At 36.0% G+C, this 13,284-nt stretch overlaps 1 protein-coding gene across 5 annotated transcripts in view; it reads left to right on the top strand.

Moving 5' to 3' along the window:
• LIN52 (lin-52 DREAM MuvB core complex component) overlaps positions 1 to 13,284 on the top strand; it is a 110,108-nt gene that overhangs the window by 15,055 nt on the left and 81,769 nt on the right. The window contains exon 6 of one of the 5 annotated variants that reach the window (XM_019427134.2): positions 193 to 2,646. The exons of the other annotated variants lie outside the window; for them this stretch is intronic. Coding sequence (XP_019282679.1) covers positions 193 to 236 — 44 coding nt within the window. The 3' untranslated portion in view covers positions 237 to 2,646. Of the gene's footprint in view, positions 1 to 192; positions 2,647 to 13,284 lie in introns of those variants that run through there. 5 annotated transcript variants of the gene reach the window in all.

Genomic DNA, 13,284 nt, shown 5'->3' on the forward strand with positions numbered 1-13,284 from the left:
ATCAGTGCTTTGCAACTTATTGTCATTTTCCCTGATCACAACAAATTAACTGACATACAGAAAATAGTTTTAAAATTTAGAATTGGAAAGATTTATATTGGTATGTATTGGACTTCTTGGGTATAGTCAATCTTTGTTTTATCATATATGGTGTATTTGCATAAAAACAAGATCTTTTTTTTGTCCTTACAGATTATTCATCTACTCTAAGGGTTGACATTTACTTGACACCCTAATCTGGTGTTTCGATGTCTCAATCCTCTTTCCTGCATTAATTGAGAGGATGACATGGATGAAAAATAAGCAGTAGGAACTGATGAATCCCCAAGGACCAGTGATCCTGTTTTCATGCAAATATCTGCACTGATAAAGATGATGGAAAGAAAAAAAATGCAAAAAATATTTGTCCTCAAAACATGATTGTTTGTCACTTCCCTAGGGCATTGTTAAATGTTAGTATAGAAATAATGTGTACCTTCTAGGGTTGATAGTAACTAGATTGTGTCTTTTGGAAGATGAACCATGCCCTTTGATTCGTTATGTGATTATGTCTCAGATAACCCTTTTGGTATGGAGATTTGGGAGTGTAGTAATTTTTTGTGTAGGCATTTATAGCTTGTCATGATAGAAGTCCCTTGGCTTCATTTGAGCAGTTAATTTATATGAAATTCTCATGGAATATATAGAAATATGAAAAATTGTAAACTACCTTGCCATATAAAGAATTTATTTCTCTTCTTTCTGAGTTCAGTATCCCTCTTATTTTGCTGGTACTATTGCAGTCACCTAACCAGTCTCCCTACCTCTTAACCACTGCATTCCAGGCCATCTTGTTTACTCTTAATCAGATTAATTTTTCTAACGTATCACTTGTTTCTTTTGACTTTTGCTATTAGTCATTAGTAGTCCTTTACTGACCATGTGGTCAAATTCATACTCTAGAACGGCATTCAAAATCCTTTTCACTCTGGTCCTAGCTTAATGTCTAGCTTGCTTACTTACTTTTTCTCTACCAAAACACCATACACTGTTCCTGTTTGAAATAGTCACTCTTCCTGAAACACTTGCCCTTCTTAATTTTATCCATGCTATTCCTTTTTCTCAGAAAACTCCCCCTGACCTATTTCTAATGTTAGAACTTTTATTCGTCCTTCACTATTTAGACCCAAATTTACCCCTTTCATTAGTCTTTCATTCTCATTCCTGATCTGAAAAGTGAGCTCTCTTTCCTGGCCTCCTAAATTGCTCTTAAAACAGTTCATTTGTTTCGTTCGTATAGTACTTCTACCACTTTGGGAGATTTTTTGTACATGTTTAATCCCTTAGATTGATTATAATTCTTTTAGGTAAGAGTCATAATTTGAGCTGTCTTTCTAGAGTACCTGGCATATAGTAAACGTGCATGTATTTGCACAGTAAAGAATTTGCATAGTAAGTATGCAAATAAATATGATTGAGTGAATGATAACTGCTGATGACTTCAAGTGAAAAGATGGAATTTCTCTAATGAAATCCATTGACTTAAAAGTGAAAAGGTGGAAGTCTCTGGAAATTGTTTTTTCTGGATAGTTGGAATTTTAGTGATAAGAAGTATTGTTTAAAGGTCTTGTAATGTCTGGAATTTTTCCTCTAATGGCTGGATGATCAACCACATGTAGTAAAAAAATAAGATGAAGCTTATTGGTGATGATTTGGTTTTATCTTCTACTTGGACTTTACTCCATCACTATTATTATCTGGACATGATCCTGATTTAGTCTTTTCAACAGTCCTTTGCTTGGACTGTTGGAACTAAGACCAGTGGAACTAGGGGCGCCTGGCCGGTTCGGTAGAGCATGCAACTCTTGATCTTGGGGTTGTAAATTTGAGCCCCATATTGGGTATAGAGATTACTTAAAAATAAGATCTTAAAAAACAACAACAACAACAACAACAACAACAACAACAAACCAGTGGAACTATTGTGAATCCTATTGAACACTGATTCTCAACACATGTTACCTTTTAAAAAATTTTTGTCTCTTGTCTCTGAAGGCTAGAATCCTTTTAGTAGTCCATGCAGATGAGCTAATTAATGGCTATATTCAAAATATTTTTAAATAGAATGTGAAAGTGGGAAAGCAAAGGATCATGCCATTTAAAACAATGCTAAAGCTTGGGACTCTGATGCGTTTGTTCTTTTTTTTCTTTTTTACATAACAGCTTTGTTGAGATGTAATTCACATTATACAATTCACTTATTTGTATTGTACAGTTCAGTGGTTTTTAATATATTTAGAGTTGTGCAACTATCACCACATTTTATCTCCAGAGAGAAACCCTGTACCCATTAGCAGTCATTCCTTATTTACCCCCTAGGCCCACAGGTCTAGGCCACCACTAATCTACTTTCTGTCTATGAATTTACCTATTTTGGATATTTCATATAAATGGAATCATACAATATGTGGTCTTTGTGACAGATTTTCAGTGTTTATGTTATAGCATGGATCAGTACTTAATTTCTTTTCATGGTCAAATAATATTCCATTCATAGATATATTTATCCACCGGTTATCCACATTATACTTATCCCCTACTTGATGGACATTGGATTTCTTCCATTTGACTAGTATGAATAATGCTGCTATAAACATTTACTTACAAGTTTTTGTGTGGATTTGCCTCTTTGTTCTCTTGGGCTTATAACTAGAAGTAGAATTTCTGAGTCATATGATAACTCTACATCTGACGTTTTGAGGAATTGTCAGACTGTTTTCCATACTGGCTGCACCATTTTACATTTCTACCAGCAGTGTATGAGGGTTCCAATTTCTCTATATGCTTTCCAGTACTTGTTTTTGTCTTCAAAAAATTATTATCCATCCTAATGAATGTGAAAGTAGTATCTTATTGTTTAGACTCATTGTTATTACATTTGACTAATAACTAATGATATTGAGCATGTTTTCATGTACTTATTGACCAGCTGTATATCTTTTTTTGGAGAACTGTTTATTTAAAACCTTTACCTATTTTTATTTGTTTTTATTTAAGTTTATTTATTTATTTTGAGAGAGACAGACAGCGTGAGATGAACTGTGAGATCATGGTCAGAGCTGAAACCAAGAGTCGGACGCTTAACTGACTGAACCATCCAGGCGCCCCTAGATCCTTTACCCATTTTTAAATTGGATATATTTATTATTGAGTTGTGAGAGGGTTTTTTTTTTTTTAATGTTTATTTATCTTGAGAGAGAGAGAGAGAGAATAGACAGTGAGCAGAGGAGGAAGGGCAGAGAAAGAGGGAGACAGAATTCCACACTGTCAGCACAGAGCCTGATGCAGGGCTCAAACTCACAAACTGTGGGATCATGACTTGAGCCGATATCAGGAGTTGGATGCTTAGCCAACTGAGATACCCAGGCACCCCGATATTCTTTGTATAGTCTGAAAACAGGTCACTTATCATATATATGATTTGCAGAAGTTCTGTCTCATTTTGTGTGTTGTCTTTTTACTTTCTTGATGATGTCCTTTGAAGCACAAAATTTTCAAATTTTGTTTAAGTCTGGTTTATCTATTTTTGTTGTTGTCGCTTGTATTTTGGTTTCATACCTAAGAAACCATTGCCTAATCCAGTGTTGTGAAGATTTATGCCTGTGTTTTCTTCTAAGAGTTTTATAGTTTTAACTCTTACATTTAGGTCTTTGATCCATTTTAGGTTAATTTTTTAGTATATGGTGTGAGGTAGGGATCCAAATTCATTGTTTTGCATGTGGATATATCCAGTTGTTTCAAACACCATTTGTTGAAAAGACTTTTCTTTTCCTATTGATTGTCTTGGCATTTTTGTCAAAAATCAGTTGGCCATAAATGTGAGGGTTTATTTCTAGACTCTTTGTTCTGCTTCCTTGATCTTATGTCTGTCCTTATGCCACTACCCCATTGATTTGATTACTGTAGTTTTGTAGTAAGTTTTGAAATTGGGATGTGTGAGTTTTCCAACTTTGTTCTTTTTCAAGATTGTTTTGGATACTCTGGGTCTCTTGAATTTCTATAGGAATTTTAACTTGTTGCAAAGAAGTCAGCTGGGATTTTGAGAGAGTGCATTGAATCTGTAGATTAGTTTGGGGAGTATTCCCATCTTAATAATATTAAGATGATAACTGAATGTACTATGTCTTTCTATTTACTTAGGTCTTTAATTTCTTTCAATAATATTTTGTAGTTTTTGAAATATAAGTTTTACATTTTATTTGTTAATTCTTAAATATTTTATTTTTTGATGTTACAAATGTTATTGTTTTCCCTTTTTTTTTAAGTTTATTTATTTAGTAATTTCTATACCCCAATGTGGGGCTTGAACTCATGACCCCAAGGTTAAGAGTTGTGTGCTCCTCCGACTGAGCCAGCCAGGCGCCCCAGTGTTATTGTCTTCTTAATTTCATTTTAATTTTCATTTGCTCATTAGTGCTTTATTTTTTTTTCCAAGTTTTCATTTAAATTCCAATAAACATACAGTGTAATATTAGTTTCAGGTGTAGAATTTAGTAATTCATTACGTAAATACAACACCTGGTGCTTATCACAAGTGCCCTTCTTAATACCCATCACCTGTGTAACCCATTCCCGCCCCGCCCCCTCCCCTCCAGCAACCCTCAGTTTGTTCTCTATAGTTAAGAGTGTTTCTTGGCTTGCCCCTCTCTTTTTTAACCCATGTTAATTTGTTTTGTTTCTAAAGCTCATTTGGTACTTTTAGAGAAATACAGTTGACCTTTGAATAATGGGGCTTGGGTGTCAAACCTCTGTGCATTTGAAAATCTCTATATAACTTTGACTTCCCCAAAACTTAACTACTATTAGCCTACTGTTGACCAGAACCCTTACTGATGAGATAAAATCAATTAACTCATATTTTTATGCTATATGTCTTATATACTGTATTCTACAATAAGGTAAGCTAGAGAAAAGAAAATATTAAGAAAATCATAAGGAGGAGAACAAAGGTAGTACCAAAGAAAAACTTCTGCCTCCAAGCTATCCTGTGGTATAGTAGACTTCTCTATCCTCGAGGCATATTATTTTTGAAAAAATGGCCATTTATATCTAGAAACTGTTTCCCATCTAGATAAAATTCTAAAGCACAGTTAGCTCTGTTCTTTACATTTTTTATTTTAATCTGAAGGAAAAGAAGGAGAGCAAAACTGACTCTTACAGTCTGGATATTCTTCTTTGTGGCCTGACAGAGATATTTGTCTGGCTTACTTTGTAAGGCCTGTTCAGTCTCCCTCTATAATAGAAGTTAAATTAACTGCAGTTGATTGATTGAGGAGGAAAATTGTCTCGCCTTTAACCTCTAGATGGCAGCATGAGTCTTACTGTACTACCAGCTTTAACTCTGCTCCCATTTCTTGAGCTGGGTTTCTGATTTAGGTAAAAAATTCTTGTGACTTTACCAGACTATTTGCGTAACTTTTGTTGATGCCTTGCTTGATTTTTTTAGCTTTTTGTTTTTCCTTTTCATCTCCCTATTTTTTGAATCCCTTTTTAAAGCAACATATTTCTGATGCTCAGAGTCCTTTAGATTCTCTATCGTCAGAAAGAATATTTTGTTTTTGATTAAGGAGATTGGTAGAAAAAAAATTCTAAAAATGTGGTAGTTTAATTCAGTAGCTTTTGTATCTGGACATAATTCCCTCAGAATAGGCTCAGTTGTCTCATCTCAGCTTCTCTTGTTCTATCCTTTGAACTTGCAGGTTGCTGTGTGATATTAGACAATGTCTTATTAAGTTAAGGTGGGAATATTGGCTAAAATTGAGGAAATGAACTTGGACTCTTTAGTTGTTTTTCAAGAAGAATTTAATTGTTTTAAGAAAACTTTCAAATATTTAGCCATTTTGAGTGATAAGATAATCTCAAAAGAATGGAGTATTCAGTGACTCTTTGAGTGCCAACTTCGTGCAAGGCTCTGTAGGGGATGTGAAGTTAAATAAGACATAATTACTGCCCTTGTACAGATTAAAATCTAGTAGGAAAAGGAGATAAGACAATTAAGTAAATGATTGTTAATAGAAGGTAGAGGAGATAAGCTCCGTTAAGAGTACAAAGACCTATGGGGTAGGGGAGAAGAGGGCAATTATATTAGATTGTTACAGGAATGACAGATATATTTCATTTTGTATGTTAACATGGATTGGTTAGTAAGGATTGTCTAGGGCCATAGAATTGAGGATTTTGAGAAGGAGCCTGGAGTCAGAGAGACAACTTAGTGTTGTCTGCTGTGGACAAGGGGAAGGGGTGTAGTAGTATTTGCTGTTTCTGGAGCATTGAAAATAGACCTTAAAGAACACATAGGAGCTTGTTAGGTGGGAGTGAGAAGGGGCCATATTCCAGGTGGAGTGAATATTCAGAGCGAAACAGTTTGAGAAGCAGCTGTGCTCAGGGGATGGTGGGAGTGATCTAATCTGGTTTTTAAGAAGCCCAGGTTACATCAAGGTCCATAAGAACTAAAACAAGGAGGGAGATAGGGGCTGGATTGAGGCGGACCTTGAATTCTAGGGGATGAGGAGTTAGGCTTATAGGTAATGGGAACATGTGAAAAGTACTTTAAAAGGTATTTTAATGGCTATAACATTAACTGTGTGTTCATTATAGATGGTTTATAAAGACACTTAGCTAAAAGAGACTTTACCATAAATCTGTTACTGTAAAGATAAAAAAGAAAGTAAGAATTATAGTCTCACCACAATGCAGTAACCACTTTTCACATTTTGATATGTTTTTTTGCCCCACTCTTTTCTCTTTGTGTGTGGATGTCGTGTATATGTTTCTGCTTGTGCCCATACATATACACAGACTTGCTTTTTAACATAACTGAGACTATAGTATATGTATATAATTTTAGCCTGTGCACTTTAAAAAATTTATTCTATCTTAAGCATTTTTCTGGGTCATTAAAAATTCTTCACTGAAGATCTCTGAGTAGGGAGTTCACTTGGTTAGGAGGCATTGGTGCACAGGATGGAATGGAATGGAATGGTAGAGACAGGAGGCTGGAAACTACTGTGGGAGTTCTGCAAGAAGACTTGAGGGCTTGAATGAATGGTGGCAGTGAGAATGGTGAGAATGCAGAGAAGTACACTGGCAGGAGATGTTTCAGCTGTATCATTTCCAGCACTAGGTAACTGGATGGATGGACCTGAGGGGGTAAGCTGAAGTTAGAGCCTACTGTGATGCTTTGAGCCTGACTAATTACAGGGACTTCAGAAGAAGGAGAGAGATCCAGCTAAAGAAAAACATCACCTAACTCTTCTACAGGTCCCTTAGGAAGCAGGCACCTTAATCTTTTTTTAGATATAAGTAACATCCATTTGTATAGGTGGCTGTTTTTAGTAGAGTGACAGCAGTGCTCTTATCTAATGTTTGGGCAACAAGTACTGTTTTGAATAGATATTTTTATCTCAGGGAAATCAACATGTGAAACAGGGTTCTGAATCCGTAACTTCAGAAATGGATTTGTGGATTTCCTCTACAGTACTCATTGGCAGGTGATCGGCCTCTGTGTTGAATAAATTACTTGTGTATACTTTTCTTCCACAGTAGTGCTGTTTTACTCACTTAGCTTGCCTGTAGTTATTCAGGAAATTGGTATGGCTTTATATATAGTTGAGGTCCAAATCTTTGGATTCTGGAAGTAAATTTCAGAAGTTTAAATTTGAAATAACATGGTGACTGCACTTACCGTGGTGAGCATAGTATAGACTTGTCAAATCACTGTGATGTACACCTGAAACTGATATAACATTATATGTCAACTATACTTCATAAATAAAGAACTATGTTTAAAGTAACAGTAATCGGCCCCAAATATTTGATGTTGATACGTCTATTAATTACAGCTATATTTGGATTATATCAGCAACAGGGTCAGTTCCTCCCAGAAGTGAAGACAGCATTTTACATGTAACTGGAAGTTTGTGGGCTCTCTGAGAGAGAGGGAAATACACTGTCAAATTGTCTTCTAGAAAGGCACTTCCCATACATCCTTGTGAACACCACATATTTTAATTTTTAAAGTCACTGCTAATTTGGAATTTGGTAGGCAAAATACTAATGTCTTGTTTTAATGTTGTTTATGTCTTCACTTGTAAAGATGAACTTTTTTTTTTTAATGTTTCTTAATTATATCTGTTGAAAGGGAAATTCAAGAAGGTATAAATTTAAATTATTTTAACCTGAAAAATAAAGCCAGGGAACTTGATTCAAAAGCACCTTAAAGACAGTGCTGTAATCCACATTTCTCAAATACCAAATGGAATTCATCTTTGTTTTCTTTGTTTTGGGCACTGCCCTGCTATTCACCATAGTCATTAGCATGGCATCCTATTTAGGTAGTAATACAGTATAAAATCTAGAAATCCCACTTTGAAGGGATCAAGGTTATTCCTCATAATTAGAAATTGTCAGTTTAGCCTTAAGTATTTTGTTTTTAAAAATGTATTATGATAATGGGAAATAAAACATGCCATTATTTCTCATTCTTCCCTTGGTTAACAAATTAGGATACATAAAGCCTCAAATTGCCTTTAAGGTTTATAAGCATTCATATATTTTATCCATTAGTCAAGTTATTTTATAAACCCAACATTGCCTCTGAAATGGCTTTACACACAAAGAGGATTTTACCATAAAATGCTTGTGGTATTTTATTCTCTTCAGATTTGGGGGGAGGGAGAGGGAGGCAAGGATAGAGGAAAGAAAGCAGGGCATACATTAATTTGGATGGGATTGGTTTTAAAGTAGCATTCTGTATAATTCTACTACCTACAAAATGTAGGTAGGGAAGATATACATAGTGAAACAATTTAAAGTTCAACATTAAGGGAATAACCAAGTGAATTATAGTACATCTACACAGTATAAGACAGTGTAGCTGTTAAAAATGTTAAAGTATTAAAGAGAATTTAAGTACAGAAAATTGCTCATTATATGTAAGGATAAAAATTGCTCATTATATGTAATACAAAACACAAAATCAAGTTGTTTTTTTAAAATCTTTTTTGCTTTTTGTTTTGTTTTACTTTGTTTTAAGAACATGGATGTAGACAGATGATGGGAAGGAAATATACCAATATCTTCTCTGTTTTGTTTTTTTCTGTCCCAGAGGAAGAGACATTTATTCTGTCCCATAAGCACCAGAAATACACCAAAAATGTTTTAATGGTTATCTTGAGTGACTTTTTTTGTGTTTAAAATTTTCTGAATTTTCCTTATTGCCCACAACGAACACTCTTCTGTTTAGAAAAATTTAATTAAAAAAAAATTTTTTTTAATGTTTGTTTATTCTTCAGGGAGGGAGAGAGAGACAGAGTGTGAGTGGGGGAGGGGCAAAGAGAGGGGGAGACACAGAATCTGAAGCAGGCTTCAGGCTCTGAGCTGTCAGCACAGAGCCCAACACAGGGCTCAAACTCACAAGCTGTGAGATCATGCCCTGAGTCAAAAAGTCAGGTGCTTAACTGACTGAGCCACCCAGGCGCCTTGAAAAACTTTAAAAAATAGAGAAAAATTATTCTAGAAACAAAATTATAGTTAACTTGAAAGTTACTTGAAATCTCTTGATTTCCTGTGCAGTTAAAAACTTAAACTCTTTTATGGACTGTTTCTAAATAAAAATGACTGGATCCATTAATGACAATTGGTCATTTTAAGTAAGTGACATATAGAAAGGAGAAAGTTGTGATACTTCATTTCCCATCCTTAGCATGTTCTTCCGAAAGTAGAAATTTGGGAATAAATAGAGTAGTAACTTGCTGGGTCAAGGGCAAGAGATGACCTAATTGGCAGAGAGGCATCTTTTCATAAGCCAACATTGACCAACATTTTGTCCACCTGTATGCTTTCAGCCCTTCTTTCTTGTAGTTAGAAAACTATATTTCTTAGTATTAACTACTCAGTAGGAACAAAGACCTGTTTGAGTGTATGTCAGTCTTAAATGAAATTGCAGCTCTTCGGTTGGGAAGTAAAATGAGACCTCAGATTCAGGCTATGAAAATATTCCAGGGGCGCCTGGGTGGCTCAGTTGGTTGAGCGTCCGACTTCAGCTCAGGTCATGATCTCACATCACAGCTGGTGACTTCGAGCCCCGCGTCGGGCTCTGTGCTGACAGCTCAAAGCTTGGAGCCTGCTTTGGATTCTGTGTCTCCCTCTTTCTCTGCCCCTAACCCACTTGCATTCTGTCTCTGTCTCTCTCAAAAATAAATAAACATTAAAAAAAAATTTAAAAAAATTCCACTGTGACAATTTTTGTTCTTTAATAAACTTTTTATTTTACTTAATATTAAAAAAAAATTATAGGGGCGCCTGGGTGGCGCAGTCGGTTAAGCGTCCGACTTCAGCCAGGTCACGATCTCGCGGTCCGTGAGTTCGAGCCCCGCGTCGGGCTCTGGGCTGATGGCTCGGAGCCTGGAGCCTGTTTCCGATTCTGTGTCTCCCTCTCTCTCTGCCCCTCCCCGTTCATGCTCTGTCTCTCTCTGTCCCCAAAATAAATAAAAAAACGTTGAAAAAAATATTTAAAAAAAAAAAATTATAATGTTTATCTTTGAGAAAGAGAGACAGAGTGTGAGTGGGGGAGGGGCAGAGAGAGACAGAGACACAGAATCCGAAGCAGGCTCCAGGCTCTGAGCTGTCAGCACAGAGCCTGACTCAAGGCTCGAACCCACGAACCATGAGATCATGACCTGAGCCAAAGTCAGACGCTTAACCGACTGAGCCAGTCAGGCACCCCTAAAAAATTTTCTTTAAGTTTATTTATTTATTTTTGAGAGAGAGAGAGAGAGAGCATGAGCACTAGTGGGGTGGGGCAGAAAGAAAGGGAGAGAAAATCCCAAGCAGGCTCTGAGCTGTCAGCGCAGAGCCTGATATGGGGCTCAGACTCACGAACTGCGAGATCGTGACCTAATCCAATATCAAGAGTCAGACACTTAACCAACTGAGCCAACTAGGTGCCCCTAATAAACTTTTTAAAATGGAAGTATAATATACATACAGAAAAATACATAAATTATAATTTACTGCTTAACGAATGTTCATAAAATTAGTATTTCCATGTAGCCACAACCCAGAACAGATGAAGAAATGGAACTTCTCTGGGGCACCTGGGTGGCTCTGTTGGTTGAGCTTCTGACTCTTGATTTCAGCTCAGGTCATGATCTCTCAGTTCATGCGTTCCAGCCCATATTGGGCTCTGCATCCCGCTTGGGATTCTCTTTCCCTCTCTCTCTGCCTCTCCCCTGCTCCGTCTCTCATTCTTTCTCAAAATAAATGAATAAACTTAAAAAAAGAGACAGAAATGGAATCTTTCTACTATGTAAAGCCTTCTTCATTCCTCTTCCAGTGACTACCTGCCCCTTCCCCAAAGGCAAGCACTATTACATAATATCGTGAAAGAATTTTGTTTTTGAACTGTATGTAACTGAAATTACAAGTTACATACTCTTTTGTGTCTGGTCTCTTTTATTTATTTTCATTACTGTGTAGTATACCACTGCAAGGATACAACACAATGTTTTCAAGCTGCTGACCATGAACATTTGGAGTGCTTCCAGCTTTTGTAATTATAAATAAATACTCTGAGCATTCATGGTATATGCCCCTATTTGGTATATGCATTTTTGTTGTATATATAACTAGGAGTAGAATTGCTGGGTTATGGGTATAGATATGGTTAGATTTAATAGATACTACTTCCAAACAGTTTTCCAAAATGGTTATACCAGTTTACAAGCTCATTGGCAATTTCATATGCTCCAAATCCTTATTAACAGGCATATTCTCAAGCCTTTTAAATTCTAAACATTCTAATAGGTAGAATGGCATCTCACTGTATCTTTAATTTGCATTTCCCTAATGATCAATGAGGTTGAGCACCTTTTCATATGTTCGTTGGTCATTTGGATAACCTTTTCAGTGAAGTGTTTCATATCTCTTGTCCATCTTTAAAAATTGGATTGTCAGTCTTTTAAAAATTGATTTGCAAGTATTGCTAACATATCCCAGATATGCATTCTTGTCAGTTACATAAATTACAAATATTCCTCTCTGAGCAAAAGCATAAGAAACTCTTAAAAACTGAGAACAAACAGAGGGTTGATGGGGGGTGGGAGGGAGGGGAGGGTGGGTGATGGGTATTGAGGAGGGCACCTTTTGGGATGAGCACTGGGTGTTGTATGGAAACCAATTTGACAATAAACTTCATATATTGAAAAAAATAAAAATAATGTTGACTTTAAAAAAAAGAAAAAGAAAAAATATTCCTTTCTATGGCTTGCCTTTTGATTTTCTTTTTTTTTTTTTTTTAATATTTATTTTATTTTTGGGGCAAGCGCAAGTGGGGGAGGGGCAGAAAGAGGGGGACAGAGCATCTGAAGCAGGCTCTGCGCTACAGGCTGACAGCAGTGAGCCGGACGTGAGGCTCAAACACACAAACCGTGAGATCATGACCTGAGCTGAAGTCGGACACTCCACTGACTGAGCCACCCAGGTGCCCCTGCCTTTTGATTTTCTGTCTTTTTTTTTTTTAATTTTTTTTAAATTTTATTTTTTATTTTTAAAAATTTACATCAAAATTAGTTAGCATATAGTGCAACAATGATTTCAGGAGTAGATTCCTTAGTGCCCCTTACCCATTTATCCTATCCCCCCTCCCACGACCCCTCCCGTAACCCTCAGTTTGTTCTCCATATTTATGAGTCTCTTCTGTTTTGTCCCCCGCCCTGTTTTTATATTATTTTTGTTTCCCTTCCCTTATGTTCACCTATTTTGTCTCTTAAAGTCCTCATATGTGTGAAGTCATATGATTTTTGTCTTTCTCTGACTAATTTCACTTAGCATAATACCCTCCAGTTGCACTCACGTAGTTGCAAATGGCAAGATTTCATTCTTTTTGATTGTCGAGTAATACTTCATTGTATATATATACCACATCTTCTTTATCCATTCATTCATCGATGGACATTTGGACTCTTTCCATACTTTGGCTATTGTTGATTGTGCTGCTATAAACATGGGGGTTGCCTTTTGATTTTCTTCATGGTATATTTTAATGAACCGAAGTTTGTTTTTTCCTCCCAATTTTATATTTTGTCAAGTTTCAAATCTCTTTAAAATATTTCAAGAATAGTATGATACTTACGATACCCTTCACCTATTCACCGTTTAACATTTGCTTTGTTTTTCCACATATAATTTTAAGTTTATTGTTTTATTCTTGAACTGTTTGAGAGCTAGCTGCAGACACTATGACAC

This window comes from Panthera pardus, unplaced genomic scaffold (genome assembly GCF_024362965.1).
Source record: "Panthera pardus isolate Hobbes unplaced genomic scaffold, ASM2436296v1 HiC_scaffold_24, whole genome shotgun sequence".
NCBI lineage: Eukaryota > Metazoa > Chordata > Mammalia > Carnivora > Felidae > Panthera > Panthera pardus.